Genomic DNA, 19,442 nt, shown 5'->3' with positions numbered 1-19,442 from the left:
CCACTTTTCTTTGCCTTCGTAAAACCATAGAAATACTCTCAAAGTGTTTTTGGATAGCTATGAATTCAGGCCCAGTTCTGCTGCAGATTGTACATAAATGAATGTGAAGGTATTTCCATTACTGTACACTATCAGAGCTGTAGTTTGTAGTTAATACTTATGTTTTCCAATATTTATGCTTTTCCAGATGCATTCTCTGGTGCCTATTTTTTTTTTATTAATTGGTCTGATACTCAATGTAAGTGAGTTTTGACATCTGCTTTTGGCCTTACTGTTCTTATATGCTATAGAAATTAAATTTCTAAGGCAGCTTTCTCTGCTAGTCTTGAATCCTTGCTTTATCTAGAGAATCTTGAATATCTTGAATTGCAGGAAGATTAACTGAAAAAAAAATTACCAGAGGATTGCTTCTTCTTCTAATTACATACTTTATAAAATGTAGCTAAGAAATAATCTCTACATATCCCCATATTAAACATACTTACCAATTTTTGCCTTGGTTTCTAATGCAGTTTTACTGCAGAATGTTAGAGAAATTAGTTTGTCATAGGGGATATCTGCTTAGTGTCAGGAGTGGGTGGGAAGGGCAGATGCAAAGCCTGGCAAGCAGAAAGCAAGGCTGTGCTTCACTAGAACACATTACTGATCATGCTGGTTTTGTTCTTCTGCATGCCTTAAACTCGTCTTAGGGGAAAAAATCTTAATGAATTAACCTTTTTTTTTAACTGTTTTAATAAAGACATCCATAAAAATATAAACAATACAGCTTTTCTGCATCACATACCCCAATCATTGCTATTTTTTTATTTGATATGAATTGTGCCATACAATGCATATTGAATAAATATGCAACTGCAATCATGCACTATTTTGTAAAGATAAGATTGCATCACCTTTTTTTGTTACAAGTGTTTAGTATTCTTGCAAGTAAGATATGGCAAATATACAAAAGACAGTGTTTGGCAATAGTTTGCACAAGGGTGAATAGTAATAGCAGACTGAAAAGAGAAATAAGTGGTAGAAAGTTGAGAACAACTACTGCAAGAGTAAGTGCTGGAAAACTAATGACACACACACAAAAACATCTTTTATTTGACATCATATGTGTTAACACTTGGCTATGGTGAGTTACCAAGGTTTGCACCTAACATAAATGTCGATTGCCTCAATATTTTTTTTCATCTTTTTTCTGGTCTCTAAATATTGATGTAAAAGATGATCTCATTGATGTTATTTTTCTTATCTACTAACAGTTTAGCACATCAGAAAGATCGGGCAGATTTCTAAAGCAGGGCTGGCACAGAAGACGGTTTAAGAAAGGACAATCAGTGTGGCTCTTGGGAGGAAAATAGGATGCTACTTTTTCTCCAAGCCACATGAAAATGAGATTAAGCACTTACACAAAGAGTACATGAAAGTAGCTGGCAAGTAGCCAGCCTAATGCAGGCTTCATTATCAGAAGACGATACATTTTTCTGAGGAAAGAAAGCCTGCAAAACACTTTGCTTTTTTTTTTTTTTTTTTTTTCGAGGCATTTGCAGGCAACCAGTTTTAAAGGATAGATCTATGAGCTGTGGAGCATAAAACCTTCAGCACAACAGCTTTCATACAAGTGTGCATTCAGTTTTTCTTTATGCTTAATGTACATTTTTAAAATATAGTTTACTTTAAGAATGCTAGGAACGTGTAACTAATAGGGAATACTTAGATTATTTATGCCAAAATGCAGTGAAGTATTTCTGTTTTATTTAGAGCCTTGTGTTATACAAAGTGTAATACTTTGTCATGAAATTTTGTTTAATGGGGTTTGCTTTCACTAATTGTGAAATTTCCTGTAATATAAACGTCAGTAATATAAATCATTATTCATCTCTCCTTTCTATGTTTTGTTCTTGTAAGACTTACTTTAAACAAAAATGTGCAATGGTTCGTGACTGTTGATCCTTTCTGAGAAGAGATATGCAAGTTGAGGGTTTTTTTTTATTATAAAGCATTTAGAAAAAATATGTAATGTTTTACTGGTGGAACAATTCTAGGGTTGTAGTCTCTGCTTATTAATGCTTCAGAAAACTGTAAACACTAACCGTTTTCCTCACCTATGCTATGTGAAGGATGAAGAACATAGTTGTCTTGAAAGATAGAACTTTAGAGATAGGTTGTGTCAATATTAAAAATAGCCACTTGGGAGTATGTTTTGGAAGACACTTGCATAGAATAGTAATCTGTTATTTCCAGAGTACCAGACTTGTGGTTATGTAATAAATTTTGTTACTCTTTCTGTCTTAAAAAGGCTATAACCACCTGCCACTGTAGATCGTGAAACTTCTCATAATTTTTTATTCACTAGAAATATGAATAACCTTATAACCCCAGTAGAACAGATGTCCAGCTTTTCCTGACAAGTGTGCATTTCTTATTTATTTTTATATCTTTGAACAGTACAGTACCTACTAGGGATGAGGAAACCTGAAAGGGAACCAGTTACCATTAGAATTTTGGGTTGCCTTTTGAGTGCTGAAGTGTTTACAAGTTCAACTCAGTTTAGAAATACAATTGAATACTACAACCAAACACAGAGACTGACTTTCAGAAAATGTAAGAATTGAACTAATATGGTAAAACTACAAGATTAGTTACAGCTGAGCTGCTTTAATTGACACTTAAGCGTTTTAAGCTTAATACACTTAGTTTTGTGATTGCCTGAGCGCATATACGGATGCTGTTGGTCAGCTGATACATGGTCAGTCCTAGTGCTTTAGTACTCCCGCATGTCTTGTGATGTAAAATAAAATTCCAGATTTTTTTTTAAAGAAAAAGAGCAGAAAATAACTGGGATACTAAAAGGAGGGGGGAACAGAATGTTTTAACTAGACACCAGAAATATTTTTGAAATTATGAAACATAGGGAAATGATCGCTTCAGATGCTTAACCTAAAAGGACAAAAACTAGTCTTGTATATCTTTCTTCTCCTTCCAACTTAAAAAAAACTTTGCTGCAAACTTTGAAGGATCCTTTTTTAGTCATTCCACAAATCAGTTTAGCATTTGTCATTCTTCACATTGAAATTTTAGTCAGAAGTGTTATAACCAGAATATTAATTTCACCAAAAAATTTAAAGGGAAATGTGAATGTCATAGTGCTGGATTTAATTAGGTTTGTTTGCATTGTCTGTGGGTTTCACATTACTACTTGGTTCATCCTTTTGACTATCTGTACTTTTAACAATATTCCCCAGATTTTCTTTTCTTGCACTGACGCAGAATTCATTTCTGCCCATATTTTTAATTTTTTATAAGTCTGCTAGTACAGTTTTATTTTCGTACTGGGGATGACAATTATTTAGTGTCTGCAGAATTTATTACTGTGTTTTTTACTGTCTGATTCATAATTTAGCTAACTCAATTCATCTATCTGTAATAGCTAGTGAAGGAATTTAAAGATTAATGAGCAATTCTAACAAATTTGAAACATGGATGATTACCTAAAGCAAAGACTTGTATTACTAAAAACATGGCAGACTCTCTAAGAGCTGGAAAAAGAAAATTAAATATTTTTAAAGTCATCTGGCCACATGAATAAGCTTATCTCATGTGTGTTGCATCAGTATAACTCCAACTCAGTCATAATGTGAAATGAAACACTTTTTACATGAATAGTATTTAGTCTGAGCATAAATGTAATTCAGTTTGTGAAAGTGCAGTGCATCTGTATTAGCAGACACAAAATGATTAAAAAAAAAAATCTGCTAGCAGATGGTGTCCAACAAAGACCACTATTGTTTCCGCGTGAGATGCTTCAAATGTTCTGGGCATTTAGCCCAGACATAGCCATTTTCCTATAGTATGTGACCAGGCAATAACAAAAAGAATGAAAATAGAGGTGTCAGTCCATATAAAAATATTTTTATAACTTAATATATCTAACAAGTCAGTGGCAATGATTAAACCAAGTTAAGTTAACAAAACTGATAAGATCATTCCTTTTACATTTTCATGTCTCTCCAAACAGTTATTTGGCATTCTACCTTCTAGGAAAAATGACTTTGGAAAGTTAAGCTACCTGCTGGTACTGTTTAAATGCCAACAGATAACATAATTCAAGCTGCCTGGTGCCTGAAAGTGAGTGTTAGGGTAATCAGCAGGAACAATAAAAATCTGTTCAAACAGAAAATCCACAAATCCCAAGGATTTGGAGTCTCCCCATGGATTTTCCACAAATTTTGCTGTTTTCAGCAGAATCTAAGCTTTTATTTTAAAGGTGAACTGCAAAGCTAAAAAGAAAATTGAGTTAATAAAAATATGTGCTGAATCCCTTGCTCTCTTTTTGCAGCCTGTTAACTGGGGCCCTCTGTCACATATGTTTTAACTTTTTAAACAAAAAAGTAAAAAATGAAAAATCCTTCCACTTTGAATATCTAATACTTACAGGCTGACTTCAAGAGGAAACTTCTCCCATTATTCTCAATAGTCTGTTAACTCTGAAGTGTGTCTTAAATCAATTGGATTTGATTTATATGTTCTTCAAGTCAAGTGACCATCATCACCCAATTTACTTTGCTCGTATCCACTGTTTCCCTATTTTATCTGTTTAATTCTTTAGAATATGAACCCTTGAGGGCACACTTGTATCCTCCGTATCTGACATCTAAAGAAGAATGAAGTCAATTAAGTGTTTTGGATATTAAGGATATTGAATATGTTTAGGATAAAAGTTTGACATAGATAACTTGAATGTAGAATGACTATTGATTTTACTTTACAGCAATCAAACTACTTTAAATTTTAAAAAGAAAAAGAATAGGTGAACTTTCAGAGTTCTTGTATGCTGGTTTGATTTTAACTTAAGTCAAACTTATAAACTAACTTAAAAACTATGAGAAAAGTTTATATGAAAATTTCAACAGATTTTACTTATTAGAGAATATTTAATAATTATCATTAGCAGTTCATTGGAGTTGACTAATGAACACATGAAAAACAGATACTAAAATATTTACAGTGAATAAAGAGAAATATCTAATACTTCTATTAATACATATAAATATATACTCGATATCAGTAAAAAGTCTGAGTGTATGTGTATGGTTGTTATTTATTTTGCTATACATATGCTTCATGGTAGAAAGAAGAAATATTATTTAAGATGGCTCTTTTTGCATGGAAAGCTGTAATACTGTTAAAACTATGTGACTCGTCTGTTGTGTTCTAGTGACGTTTGTTATTCTAATGGTTAATAACTGCTGTTAAATAAATGGGACTTCTTACAAGGAAGAAAGATATGAAAAATATGAGGCTTAAAAAGGAAAAATATGCTGTTTAAAAACTGTACCATATTTTCACAACTGTGTAAAGGAATCCTGTCCCATAGGTGCTTCTGTCAGGTGGGATTAATCAGTGAAGCTGAAAAAAAAAATTGAAGGTTAGGGGGTGATAGTTAGTTTTACTCTCCAGTCGTAATATCTGGAGCATACAGAATTAATAAAAAAGTCACAAGTATAAATCCACTAGTCTAATTACCATCATTAGCAGTCCACTGGAATATTTTATTAGCATTCTAAGCAAACTGATTTTCCCATGTATCTAATGGAACTCATCTGTGCTAAGAATAATTCTCATTACTTTGCAGAGTAAAAAAGCATTTAAAAATCAATATTTGGACAGTATGTTATTTAAATAATAGTAAAGTAATGACATTATTTGGATTTTTTATTCTAAAGAAATTCATGTAAGGATACTTCCATCTGGTAAAAATATTACTTACGTAATAAAATCTTTATATTTGTCAAGTAAGTGCCATCTAGTTCTGTAGTTTGTTTTTGCAGATGATTACAGTACTTACATAATTAATGTCATTTGGTGGCATTGTTACAAGTACTATTCTTGTGATATTAAATGCAAAAATATAATCTATGCAAGCTTAAATATAACATTTAGGCATCTGTGCGATAATAATTTAGGCTATTAAAGACAAAACAAGATAAATTGACTGACTGGAACTTAAAGGAGGAAATTTCCGAGTTCAAGATACTTACAGGTTTAAGTACGGTTGCACATGAGATGAAATGCATAGTTTGAGAGGTCAACTTGCATGACTCCTGCAAATACTCAAGCACAAGCTTAACTTTACTTGCATGCTCACAGCTAGTTTTTTTAAAATGTTTGCAAATTTGAAACTTTTTGGCCTCGGATATTTTAAGTCTTTATAATCCACCATTAATAATTTTGCCAAGGTTTTTTAACATTTTATTTCATTTTGGGATAAAGGTATAATATATTAAGCTGTAATTTGAATAATGCAGTGTAATTATTTACATGTAAACCTAGACACAAAAGTCCTCTCAGGACTGGAGACCGTATGTGTAGTGGGAATTAGTCATTAATGTGATTAGTTGCACCAATCTGTTATTTATCTGTTTTAGCTATTAGAATAAATGATAATGTTCAACATAATAAATTATAGTTGTTCCAAATAGTATGCAATAATAGTAAATTACCTGTTTTGTTTTTTTGAATCAACGCAGATGTTTCTAACCACATGTTGGAGTGAAAAGATCATGGACATTTAATTATAATTAAATGTGTAATTGTAATGTCATATAATTATAATATATAATATATATGTTTGTATTATATTATTATATATTATAATTATGTCATATGTCAGGTCCAGTCTAAAGGTCACTTTTTATTCAGTCTAAAGAAATCCCAAAATGTTTTTTCTAGCTCAGTTATTGCCTGTATTTGATTGATGTACGGATGTGGCATTATAAAGTAAGAGGCGTTTTGTCCTCTTACTTTTGTCAAGTGAGAAAGGAATAGATAAAGAAAAAGACTGGAGATGGAGCTACACAAATGTGCAGTCCATCTGGTGTAAGGAACTCAACTCTGGTTGTAAGGAGATCAACTCAAATATTCTACTGTAGAATAATCTAGAGCTCAAATTGTGCTTCTTATTAGTTAATTTTTGTTTATTTGTTTGTTTTGGTTTTCCTGTAATTTATTTTGTTTTTCCTTAGTTATATCTCAAAGCTACTGGACCTTACTTCTTGTAACTTTTAGAAGACTTGATGGTTCGTAATTGCTGCTGTAGGAACATCATTTTAATGTGCTAAATTATTTTAGTAGAATTATTATGAAGCTAATATGCCAGTTGTTTTTGTGGCAGTTTATAGTTGAAAGCCAAACATAAAAAGCACTAATATTCTAGGTACACAGAAATGTTTAATCCACTGTGAGAAGCTGGAGGAGCTTTTTCTTTGTGTGTACATCAGTGTAATTGTAGTCTTTCGGCATTTGCTTTGGATAACTCTACATCGGCAATAGCAGAAGTGTCCCATGTTAACTGTGGAAGATCTTCACCCGTATACTAATGCTGTATTAGCTTCTGATAATCTATGAAAGTCTACCTAGTGCCTGTTAAACTCCTACCTTATTAACTGTTCATGCTTTATAACAAAATCAGTGTTTTTTTGTTTGTTTGTTTTGCTTTCCTTTTATGTATAACCACAGCTGTTGCTTTCAAAGGTTCAAACACACTTTCCCAGCTACCTGAAAGACTGGTATTTTTTAGCACTGCTAGAAAGCCTACTTTCTCTTCATTCAAAACCAAAAAACTACAGGTCAATCTCTCTGAGGAATATTTTGAAACAAGAGATATTTAATCCAAAAATCAAACAAAACCCACAAGTTTGTGCACCTTCAGATATGAAGCCCTCCAATGTGGATAATATCCCTCCCCACTTAGGTCCTGCTAATTCAAAGTAATAAATGTCATTTTTTCAGAAGTCATAATTGATTTAAGAATAAACTGTGCAGGATTAGATCAAAGCTCTCCTTAGCCAAATATGCTGTCTCTGACAGTGGCCAGAAGCAGGGTAAGACTAGGATACCACTGGGGAACTTTCCATGCTCCCAACAGTCTAAAGTTTAAGAGCTTATTTACTCAGAAAATTAACTTGACCTGTTGTGTTTAATAGCTTTTTGATACATCTTCCTTTTATGAATGTGTCTAGTTGCTCTGAATCCATTCATTCTTTTGGCCTTTGGATATCTTGTAGCAACACGTTCTTCAGTTTCACTCTAGGTAATGTGGACAATGTATTTCCTTGTGTTTGTTCTAAATTTGCTGTCTTACATTTTTATTTTACAGTCTCTGGTCCTTGGTTTATGAAAAACAGTAACTAATTCCTGTAGCTTAAGTTCTGCTGAAGACATTTCTGTCCCGTGTTTTGATTATATATCATTTCGGTGCTTATCCAGATCTCTTTCTACTTGCTGGTGAAGAATTTATATGCTGATTTGCCTTCCGTATGAAAATCCCCCTTGCAACCTCTCTAATCACATCCAGTCTCTGATCTCTGGATTCTGAATCATAAGCAACCTTCAGAAACAGTGGGGCTTGAGAGATCTCTGCTGCTTTCATTAGATAGCCAGAGGGCCTAGATGGTTGCGCATGCTTAACTCCTAACTGTATGTGGTCTGCTCCCCTCCTTCCATCAGTATATCTAGGTAGAGGGAATCGTAAAAACACAGCAAGAGGTGCTTCCATGTCACCTTGACCACCCCTGCCTTCTGAGAGGGAAGCAATTCTGCGCTGGACTCTTCCTGTCTGGCAAGTGGGCTACATGGTTTTTCCAGCGAGAGAAGCCGTCATGAATCATATCCTTTCCTGGAAGGTTGCACAGATGCGTTGTCCAGTACGTCTCTGAAGGCTTTTTCCCTGAAGTGCTGCATTTACCGTGCACGGGTGTATTTCTGTCTTAAACTAGAGCAGGTTGCTGCTACCCAACAGTTCATCCAGCCCCTATCTACTGCCTCCAGGAGCCCCTCCAACCTAAACAAGAAGGACGATGTAGACCAGAAAAATTGTTCTGACAGTGCATCTCCTGCCTTCTGACTCCCCGGAGAGTCCTGCATCCCCCGCTGCCACTTCATGTGCATGCGGTCCCCTCATGTGACAAAAGACGGCTTGGGGAAGGCAGGGCCCTGACGAGGGTTTTGTTTTTTTTCCTTGCTGCCAGAAAAATTCTTTCCAGTCTGCTCTCCCTTGTCTGGATCAGAGGAGCCCCTAGGAGAGGGAGCAGCCAGGAAGGATCCTCAGGCTGGATGAATCACCCTGTTGGATCCTTTAAGGCTAAAATAGCACTATTGGAAAGAGAAGGTTTTTGTTAGCTTTGAAGGAGGCACTCACATTGCTTCTAGCCTTGAAACCTTCTGCAAATCAGGTTTTAAACTGGCATTAAGTTGATGACATTTTTATGTATAGAAAAGCAATTTTATGTAATATTTAGATATTAGAAGAATTTAGTTATTTTGTTTCTTTGCAGAGATCTGTTCAGTTTGGTTCTTAGTTTAAAAAAATAAAGCCAATCTGTATTTGTTGTGAGAGAACACAATAGGTAGATTCAGCAGAATGTTTTACTGGTCCTTCAGTCAATTTGACACTCATCCTGCAAACACCTGGGCATAACTTTAAGTTATTTTTAATGTTAGTAGCACTACCATGTGCTAGACCATACATCTCAGCAGTAATCTGCAGTAGCACAGTGTTTGAATATGATTTGTTTGTTTAAAATGTGCACTATATAGAGATTACAGAGCAGACTCACTTAGGAATAATGTTGCCGTTTCGTAATAGAGAAGGATGCTGAAACATTTTTTGGCAAGATTTTCTTTTTTTGAATTTGACTCTTTGAAATAATTAGAAATTAAGTCAAGTTCCTGTTTCTTTTTTGGAAGGCTGCTCCTAAGATAGAGTTTACTCTTTTGTATAGACAGGTGAGATGACAAGTCAGAAAAGGATCTGTACATCTGTGGTGACTTTTACAGTGTCTGATAGGTTTTTATGGAAGCCATTTGGTGATCTCATCAACAAGAAGTCTATTGTTTCATTACTATCGGATTCAGTGTGTTTGTGATTAAATTCACAGAATGGAGAACATGAAGGGAGTGCTGTTCACTTTGCAATCATTTCCATCTGTTATAAATTTTTATCAGATGTTGGGAAACAGCAGGCAAAATTCAGAGCAAGTGTTTTATCCAATTTCCAAGAAACAGTGATATGTAATTGGCATCTATTGTGTTTTTAGTTTATCCATTTTCATATTTATATGTATTATTCGGTTAAGGTATCAATAAGATATTTAGAAAGTTAATTGGTTTTGCTCACATTATTTTGTTGCTGACTTACATGTTTTAGTACTTGTAGTTTGTACTATAGTTTAGTACTCATAATTCTGAGTGTTGTTGAGAATATTCATGAAATGGATGGTCAGAGTAAGATTTGGGGAAGGACGTCTCATTTAGGTGTATGCTGCTGTCCTAAGTAGTTTTGCGTCCTCTAATGAGATAGAACTAGACATGTTCAGTTGGCTGCCAATGTCCAGCCCCATCTGCCACAAGGGGCGAAGAATTGTCAGAGGTGGGCATGAGCTGACTGGGAATTAGATTGGGGTTTTTGGTCCCAATCAATGAGGTCTTTCGTTTCTTCTAAAATTCACTTTTATCCATAATTATTGTAAGTAGATATTCCTGTTTTCCATGTGAATGTTAGAGAATCTTTTGATCATATGAAGGCTGCTACTGCAAAAAGATCAATGAATAAGTTGTCTGTGTCATATCACCTGAAGAGTAAAAAATGTTTATTTAGTGAAATTCTACAGAATCTCTACAGTGTTCAGATATCAGAGGATTGTTAGTCCTATTATTTTCTGCCCTTTTTCATATTTCTGTTAACTTATTTTCCTTCTGAAATGGAAAATTCATGGTCTTCTCAGAGGAGATGGTTTATGATGGGAATAATCGTGGGAATATCATACTTTTTAGAGTCAGTTTTATTATGCTGGTCATTTTGACATGGGTTGACCAGTTTTCTATATAGTATTCTAAATTAAGCAGTATTGCTGTCACTTGCAGGGCCATTATAATGCCTTTGTTATTACACTTTTTACTATTTCTGAGCAATTTAATACTTACGACATTTTGTTTTATTTCTTTCCATGTCTGTGTATTAGTAGAGGTTGTTGCTGAGTTATCAATAGCTCAGAGGCTTTTCTGAGCTTCCGTTATATGAGATGTGTAAGGTGTGAAAGTCGCTCAGATTCCTTCTTTAAGAGTCTCTTAGTCTCTCTTTTTAAGAGTTTCATCAGAATTTCTGAGAACCAGACTTTGGTTATTTCACTCACCACTCTTGAGTTAAATGCATGAGAAGTCACCTTGATTGACCTGCTCTTGCATCTTCTTGTCCACTGTGGTATGGTGCCATCATACTTTTCATGCAGCTTTGCAGATACTGAAAATCGTTAACTCTCATCTTAGTTTAGCTGTTCTCCCCAGCACCATACTGTGTTTTGTTTTTCAATCCCTTTCTCATTGATTGCTTTCTCTCCTAGTTTTAAAAGCCCATTGTAAAAGTTTTTTTTGAATATGTAAAGCTATTTGGCATGTTGTCCTTTCCCCTGTTCACTGGCACCTTCATAACACATCAAAATAAACCATTCAATTAGAGAGACAGCATTCACTATATCAGATGGTGTTTACGTTATTAATTACTTAAAACTGTTAGCAGAAAGACTGCCATGAAGTTTACCATCATTTAGTCATCCTTTTGTTCCAAAGGTAGGATACTTAATGCTATCTGGTCAACCGATGCAGCATTTTTTTAGAGGAGTCAGTGGAAGTAGCTATGGAAGAGCTTCTGCCAGTGGGTATTTCAGGAGCTTTATCATTTTTTAATGATTGGTTTTGGTATCTCGTCTTCTGACACCTCTGTCTCTGGTATTGTCTCCTCTTTATCTCCAAATCAGAGCAGGTTCTTAGAGAGTTATCTCCCCAGCATCATCTGTTGGGAAAGCTGACACAAATAAATCATTTCGCTTATCAGCAACGGTTTTGTTTTGCTTTATTATTCTCTTTAATCCCACATGACCTCGTGACCTTTTCATTCTTTTGTATTTTCTTATTTTAGCTCGTTCATTTTAACTTCAATATTAGCTATTTTGTTTTTTTAAAACTTGTCTTAGCTTTTTTTATTCATTTTCTAACATGCTGCTTTCTACTTTTCTGCTTTTCTACTGGCAGCCCTAGATTTAAGTTTAAAGATTTGAAGCTGCTTGGTTTGAATAATACCTTGCTCTTTAGTCATGCTCTTTGATCCTAGGCTTTCTGGTCCCCTTTCTATGAGCTTTGCCTAACATCTAAAAATTTTATTGTTTTACAGAAAGCATTCATGGTGCTTCTAAAGCTTTTAGGACTTTTATCTTTGATGGTAGGGCTTCTCTGCCTTATCTAGTGAAACCACCCTTCTGAAATTTCAGAGTGGCTGGTTATTTCAGAATGGCAGTCTTTCTCTGAGATGGTAGACCAGTATAAATACAAATGTCTAGATTAGAAAGTAAGAATAATCTATTTTAAACTAGCTTATTAAAGTAGATTCTGCCAAGCTAACCTATTGTTAGGCCTTTTTAAACTAAAATTATCTTTTTGTCTTCTAGACTAAATATGTGTTAAAAATAAATTCTAGTGAATGAATGGCTAGTGGTTTGGTTCAAGTTTCTTAAGATATTTCTTATTTCCTATTTTCAGTAATACTTAGGAATATCTGAACAAAAACTGGATGATCTCAGTAGCTTAAGTAATAGAAATTAGATGAAATTTACCAGTAAAAAATATCAGAAGATCATGTAGTAAGGGACCAAAGTAAGAATTCTTGCAGTAAGCCCTCCTTTGGAAATGACGGAGGAGGAAGAGAACCTCTTTAATCAGAGCACAATAGTGACCCACCAATGTGCCATGCTGTTCAAACTAGGGAAAAGGTAAATGCATTTCTCACATGCACTAGCTTGTCATTTGCAGCAGATATAGGTACCTTGTTGTTTGGCATGAGAGGTGCTGGCAGTCTCCTGGGAACTCCAGGCTGCTCATTCTGTTCTGTTTAACAACGTTGCTGGCGTTAGCCAAAGTTGGGTTCTTCTGTTTCATTGGGGAAAGTTAGGTTCCTGTCTGTTCCAGACTTCCATAGGAAAATGGAAGTACAGATAGTGTATAACCATGTATAAAATCAAAGCCTTAAGCTAAAACTATGGTATGTGCTTCCATATGTGTCTTACTGCATACATCTGCCATTTCTGGCAGAGTAACTGGTGGCTGAACAATTTAAGCAAAGCAAGTTTTGTAGGGAAAGTTAATACATTTTATTAGACTGTGGAAGAAAAATAAACTAGACAAGGAGGAGCTCATGTGCCCTGAAACCTGTGGGTTTTTACCCTCCTATCTGTCTTGATTACCCTAATGAAAGCTCTTGCCTCTCCCTTAATACTTTGCTGCCTCTTGCAAATATTTATGCTTTGCACTAACCCTGCAGGCCCTTGCTGTTTTGCTAAGCTTCTCCCAGCAGTGTAAAACAATAACATTCTTAATCTGTTTCAGCCTGTGAGAATTCATTGCTCAGTACTCAGATTGCTGACGTACAGTTTATAGACCAGTGTACATAATTGCATTAAAATGGAGCACCAATTATTTGATGCTTTAATTATGTAATCCATTTGCTAATGCTCACTTTTCCTGAAAGGAAAGATGGCAGTGGTTGCCAGTGTACTTTGATAAACATGCCAACCACGTTAGATTTCAGCATTGAAATCTTTATGCATTTTAACTATGACTATTGAAATATTGGCAATTCATCCATAAACTCTTCCAGTGCAAAAGGCTTTCAAAGTATTATAGTACCAGTTGCACCAAGTGCCACCGCTCTCCAGAAGCTGATAGATATTACATGTGTGCATACGCAGCTCTGCAGCTACATTAAAATGTTTATAAATTTCCAATATCAAGACCTCCACTGCCTTTATACTATCTTCTTATTTGTGGGACGACTGTGATGTACCATTTGTAGAACACAGAATGCTACAGCAAAACTCGTCTGGCAGGAAGCTGCTGTGCATCTTCCAAACCCATAATTTTCATTCTCATTTTTATAGTTCTTAAATTCTTGCAGTGCCAGAGATGAAGAGTAATGTAATCCAGATAAAATAAGATTCTTGAGCCACAGAAAAGTCTTAGATCTACATGCCAGATGTGAGAATTTGCTCTCTACATCAAGAATGTATGTTCCACAGGTACCCCAACAGGCAGGAGGGGCAATATCTCAAAACACATCAAAACTGTCCAGTTATGCAGCAAACATTTCCCTTGATTCTTCAGCATTTTGCATATCAGCTACAAAAATGCTGTTGTACAGCAGTTGTACAAACGTTTTATGTTGAAACGTTGGTTTTATTATTATTTATACGTTGAAATGTTGGTTTTATTTTGTTTTGTTTAATCATTAGTTTTCTCTTTTATATACTATTAGTATTTTAACTTAGAATTTTATTTCTCAAATTTACACATTCTAATATACTTTTTTCCCATGGACATATTTATAGAAATTAAAACTACAATCCTAATAGGGATTCTTTCCCTTCATCCTTCAATGCTGCTAAGGTATGTAATGCTAAAGTAATGTCAGCTCTAGAATGGTCTTATAGATAAATCATGGGTGCAGGTTGTATACTACACTTTAAAAATTATCTTTAATAAACTTAAAGAGAATGCAAAATGAATAAACTTAAAGAGAATGCAAAATGTGGTTTTATGGAATTAATAAATTTAGGAAAAGAAATGCATGTATTAGGAGACAGAGTCCATTAGTCTTCCATTCATATTATCTAAGGATAGTGTTTCTACAGTTTGTGTTTTTATTTGGGTTTATCTGGCTAAATTAACATGCATTCTGTTATAGATTCACGTAAACAGTGTTGAAGTATTTCACTGTTCATTTATTTTATCATATATGCTTATGTTTTTTTTTTTTTTTTTTTTTTTTTTTTTTTTTTTTTTTTAGAATAATATGCACTAGAGAGGAGCGTAAGGAAAAATTTAAACTATTTGAAAACATGTGTCGAAGAATGCTGTTCATATAGAAAACTAAACTTTTATGCGACAAGCTGGACATGCTTTTATTTGTAACACTAGAAAATGACTTCATAAAATTAACAAGAGTATTTCTTCTTTTCTTGTTCTGATTTCTTTACTTTGAAAAACACTAAGTAATTTCTTAAAGCTACTCAGTTGTTTTCCTCTGCTGGAGCTGAATGAAATAAAAAAAAAGGCAAAATGAAATAAAATGACCTTTAAAAAGCAACAATAATGTAATTATAGTAATGGAAAAAGGGAAGGAAAATAAGATCATGAAAGATTAAAAATAATTATTTAATTTAATCCTCATTGTTACAGACAACAACACTTCCCTGAATTAATTCGCATTTCAGCTAGAGCAAACCTTTTAAAAAAAAAAACACCAAGTCCAGTGATGGAGAACATGCCAGAACATTTTTCAGTTCTTCAGAACTCATTAGTTTCTCCACTGGAAAATGTACGTTTTATCAAAGTGAATTTTCTGAGTAAGAGGCCCTCTGTATATCCTCTGAGTAACTGAGGTTTGAAAGACTGTGGCCACAGTTAATATTGCTTATATCCAGGTTCAGTGAATTAAGTGCATTAGCCCAACTTCATGGAGTTTTGTCCACTCTACGGCCTATGTGGTGTTTACAGGGATAGTGGTGACTACTCGGAACTGCGATGGAGTTTAGACTTGAGTTGGGATATACTTAAATATGTGTATGGAAAGCTACAGTTGGAAATTTCCGGCATTTTTGTGGTCAATCTAGGCATCACATGAGTTTTGATATCTACTGGACTTCATGATGTTGGGATGTGGAGGTGCCTGAATTACACTTTTGAGTGTATGCAACAACCTTTTCCCTAAACCATATTTTATTAAGATACTGTGCCTTACCAGGTCTTATTTTATGTCTGCATATCATATATTTCATTAAGTATAGATTTTGTATGCTTAGATAAATAGAGCTAGTTACTGTGTTTATGTACATGAGTACATGAGTGCAGAAACACCAGACAAGCATTTGAAGAGAGAGAGTTTTGTGTTAGTTAACAGCAAGTATAATCATAAGATCACATGTACCTATATGACAATTAGTGCTTAATTCTATAATCAGTTCTCTTTGTTCTTCCCAAATCAAGTCTGATAGAGAGCTTCTCCTTCCTGATTATAAAGTTATACTCTGTAAATTCAGAAGATATCTTACTACTTGCAGCCTTGTAGTGTTTGTTTCATTTAAAATTAAAATATTTGGCTAAATTTCAAGCTGACTGTATTCTTTATTAACTAAATATTAATTCATGATTTAAAAATACAAACAAAATAAAATAAATAGAAAGCTAAAGCATATAATACATCACTTTATAATGATAACTGTATAATACTCTACTATAAATAAAAAAATATATTGAAATACAAAGTTGTGATACTGGTATACATAAATGCAGAGAGATGGAAGCTCTCTTATGAGAAACAAGAAGTACAGGCGGACCTTATTCATGCTTAGGCAAGCTAAACAACAGTAGAAAAAAAATAAATTGCCTTGAATCAATAAGAGACCCTTGAAAGATTTTCCAGACCACTTCTGAGTGTATGTATGATGTGAAGTAAAGTCACGCTGAGGAGGAAACATTCCCTATAAAGAAATAACAAATCAGTGAAAACAAAAAAGGATATGGCAAAGAATGTGTGAAATTGAGAAACAGAGACCAACAAGGAAGGCCAATGAAAGAATCAATGAAATACTGATTAAATAACCATGGGGCTTAAAGTGAGCAAGGAGACATTTCTTAAATAGTTGAGATTTTAAAGGAAAGGGTCAAATCCTATGTTAAATAGTGGGTCACAATGTAATTATAATTATATAAGGTATTCATTTATTAAGATAATTAAATCATCATATAGAAAATTTAAAAATATTCAGTAGGTATTTAAGTTCTGTATTGGAAATGCAGAAGAAGTATAATGTGAGTGGAATAAAAATTTCACATCCATTAAAAAGAAGTTGGGCAGCATCTTTTAAATCCAGTTAACAAGCCTACTTACATCCAAAAAAAGGTAAAAATAAATGCTTTCTATTCATATTAATTTTTAATAAGCATTGGAAAACTGGAAAGAAAAAGGAAGAAGAATGAAGAATTGTAGAACTGCCAATGTAATTTCAATATTTAAAAGTGGCAAAAGGTGTGTTTTGGAGAGACGTAAAAGAGTTAGCTTTGCTTCAGTCCTAACCAGTAATAACAGAATGTTTAATTTGGGATTTTCTTCAGAAGGGAAAAAAAAAGAGACAGACAGAGAGAGACTAATGTTATAAGTAATGCTGGACACTGTGATTCCATAGATAGTAGGTGACTGGTACCTTTTGGGGACACTGAAGGGAGGGGAAGACAAGCTTAGAACGGAAGACTGCAGAGTTGAAGGTTTTTTGATTTATAAAAAATACTTGAGTTGGTATAGTGTTTACAGTGCACGTGGATTTATATCAAAAGTCAGCTGAGAAGCCATTGACATTCTTTTTTAGTAGAAAAAAAAAGTCAAGCCTAAGTATAAGCCCTGTTGTAAGAAAATAATAGGGTATTTGAAGACAGACTGTTGTTTCAAATTATTTAAATTGAGTAGTTACGTTGCCTCAATGAAACCAACAAACATAATGCTAGCTGATATAACTGGAAATCAAAAAGATGGCATGGAGCTACAGAATGGTAAAACAACCATAGTGTGACAACTTAGAACTTGTAGAGTGACCGTCCTTGGACTCACTCCTTGGCTCCCGAACACAAACCCCAGCAGCTGCTATAGCTGAATTTGCTTGAGCAGCGCAGCTGATCTCCAGGGGTTCCTGTCACAGGATTGAGGTTGGAAGCGACCTCTAGAGAGGGCTCAAGCAGGGACACCTAGAGTATGTGGCACAAGGTGGCATCCAGGTGGGTTTGGAAGATCTCCAGAGAAGGAGACTCCCCAGCCTCTCTGGGCAGCCTGTTCCAGTGCTCTGTCACCCTCACAGTCATCCTCAAAGATTTGGGAAGAACTTTTTTCTTCAATTTAATTGCCAGCCTTGTACAAGAGTTGACCTACTGTTTTAAAATTTTTGGAGAACAAGTTTAGACATTCAGCTATTTAACATCTACAGAATTTTGTTATCACAAGAAGAGCAAAGAAATAGTTCCTCTCTTAATAAAGAGCTTTTTATTTCATATAACATTACAACAGAATAAGACATGTTTCATTTAGTACTCTCACATTGCCTTGCAGTGTTCTGGTTTCTTCTTTCTAATGTTATTAGCGTTTTTTTTTTTTAATTGAGTTGATTTTCATAGGTAATAATTACCTTAGTCACTCAGCATCTGCATTTTCTATTCATGTCATAAATTCAAAATCCTAAGATTTATTACTTTAGTAAACCAAACTTTGTAATCCATATAGTATTTATTTGGCAATGTCTCTGTTTCAGATCTTCTTTGTGTGATTTTCATAGTTAAATATTACAATAATACAATGTTAAATTAAAAATACAAATGGGAGTTCTTTGTTTTATTATTCATGCCCTTGACATATTTCTAATGGGCTCTTAAAATAAGTCATCTGTTATGTTCTTTTGCTGTCTTTGCTAATGAAAAGATGAACTTTCTCTAGGTTCTAATTGATTTTTAAGCCAAGTTCCTAGCATCTGTGAGTCAGTACATTCCCTTTGTTTATAGCAGAGATTTACTGCCCATTAACTTTGATTCTGTTTCTCCTGAGTGGCTTTACATTCCCAGAAGATTACATTCATGTAAATATTGTTCTCTTTGCAGTGAGGAGCTACGGAAAGAAGTGCGACAGCTGAAACGTGAACTGCTGGAAGCAAAACAGAGAAAAGAAGAAAGAGCTATAAAATCTAAAGAAAAAGAAGGTAAGAGCATATTATAGCAGGTTATGTGTATATTTCCTGTTAACATTCCAGTTTTAAAGCTGTTTAGTGTTTTTAACGGAACAACTATGTGGGTGAATGTGATCACTGTATTGTTGAAATGTAGATTTTTTTCTTAGCTTTTTTTTCCCCCCACCAAAGAGTGATTTTCCTTAAAATTGTAGATTGGTAATAATGAAGGGATCCTAGTATATAAATAAGTTATACAAGTATATTTTGTTCTTTCAAACATTTTCAGTTAATATATGTGCAGTTGGGCAAGTTGCTAGATTGGAAATACTTTAATCATGGTATGGGTTTTAGTGGTATGTATGTGCTCTGACTTGGAAAGTCTTCTTGACATTCTGATGTGGAAGGTACTTAAATACACACACAATTACTAACTTAAGACTTTTACAGTTCTTCTTAATGACTGAGGCAGTGAGTGCAATGCAAGAAGCCAGTTTCACTTTTTTTTTTTTCCATAAACCCTAGCAAAATTAGGTCTTTTGATGCACCCTTTGTAGTCAGACAAATTTTACATTTAATTTCCTTTTACCTGTGCTCAAGTTACTAAGTCTGTAAGGTACTTATTTGGGTGTAGGAAGATGTAAC

The 19,442-nt window shown here is 34.3% G+C and overlaps 1 protein-coding gene across 1 annotated transcript in view; it reads left to right on the top strand.

The window, feature by feature from the left end:
- CWC27 (CWC27 spliceosome associated cyclophilin) overlaps positions 1 to 19,442 on the top strand; it is a 93,356-nt gene that overhangs the window by 46,383 nt on the left and 27,531 nt on the right. The window contains exon 11 of the mRNA XM_088528476.1: positions 18,733 to 18,830. Coding sequence (XP_088384602.1) covers positions 18,733 to 18,830 — 98 coding nt within the window. The remainder of the gene's footprint in view (positions 1 to 18,732; positions 18,831 to 19,442) is intronic.

Source organism: Tinamus guttatus, unplaced genomic scaffold (assembly GCF_059628265.1).
Source record: "Tinamus guttatus ecotype Peru unplaced genomic scaffold, ASM5962826v1 Tinamus_guttatus_pri_ptg000309l, whole genome shotgun sequence".
Taxonomy (NCBI): Eukaryota; Metazoa; Chordata; class Aves; order Tinamiformes; family Tinamidae; genus Tinamus; species Tinamus guttatus.
Note: the sequence above shows the minus strand (reverse complement) of the source record. Positions and strands in the feature narration are given on the sequence as shown.